This window comes from Chaetura pelagica, unplaced genomic scaffold (genome assembly GCF_000747805.2).
Source record: "Chaetura pelagica isolate M959 unplaced genomic scaffold, ChaPel_1.0 scaffold17, whole genome shotgun sequence".
NCBI lineage: Eukaryota > Metazoa > Chordata > Aves > Apodiformes > Apodidae > Chaetura > Chaetura pelagica.
This window is the reverse complement of record NW_009970726.1, coordinates 8,202,185-8,202,994: the sequence shown is the minus strand read 5'-3', so window position 1 is coordinate 8,202,994 and position 810 is coordinate 8,202,185. Positions and strand designations below refer to the sequence as shown.

The 810-nt window shown below is 49.8% G+C and overlaps 1 protein-coding gene across 3 annotated transcripts in view; it reads right to left on the bottom strand.

Moving 5' to 3' along the window:
• KLF6 (Kruppel-like factor 6) overlaps positions 1-809 on the bottom strand; it is a 13,223-nt gene extending 12,414 nt beyond the window's left edge. For all 3 annotated transcript variants that reach the window (XM_010006992.1, XM_010006994.1, XM_010006993.1), the window contains exon 1: positions 394-809. In XM_010006992.1, the coding sequence (XP_010005294.1) occupies positions 394-495 (102 nt within the window). In that variant the 5' untranslated portion in view covers positions 496-809. The remainder of the gene's footprint in view (positions 1-393) is intronic.
• Between the last annotated feature and the right edge of the window lies 1 nt (position 810).

Below are 810 nucleotides of genomic sequence, written 5' to 3'. Positions count from 1 at the left end.
CGGCGCGGAGCGGTGCGGGGCGCGGAGCGGGGCGGCCGGGCCCTCCGCTGGGCTGACAGCCCCTGGCAGGCAGGGCCGGGCGGGCAGGGCCGGGAGCCGGAGATGCGCAGCTCCTGACAGTCACCTCGGGACTCTTCCCCGAAAAAACAGCCGTCTTATTTAATACCGAAACACCTGCTTCCAAACATCTCTACACATTTGTGCTTAATTCTCCCCAAACTCGTTGCTGACACTTGGGCTTTTTTTTTTTTTTTTTTTTTTTTTCTTTTTAGAAATCCGCTTATCCTTTAATACGGCTTAGCAACAACAACAACAACAACAAAAAACAAAACACAAAAAAAAACCACCAAAAAACACCCCGACAACAACAACAACATTGACATCCTCATTTACCTGTTGCCAATATTCCTCCAGGGACGGCAAGGCTGAGAAGTAACCCGTGTCGTGCACAATCTGGAGTTCCTGGAAGATGCTGCACATTGGGAGAACATCCATGTCTCAAGTTGCAACAACAAAAGTCAGTGCTGGTTACCAAAAATACAGATGCCTCCTTTATGTGCAGGGGTTGAGGGGTGTGTGCGGGGGGGTGTCAAATCTCTGCTCTCAGTTGCCAAGCCCCCCCCCTTCCTCCAGAGAGGAAAAAAAAAATATAAAAATTAAAATATATATATAGAGATAGATAGATATTAATTCCTTGAGGAGCTTAGGGAGGAAAAAAGACCCAAAGTTTCATGCAAAGTTTAATTGCACAGCAAGGCAGGACGTCTCCCAAGGCGGCCGCGGCGGCTCTCCCCTCCCCCCGCCGGCGGA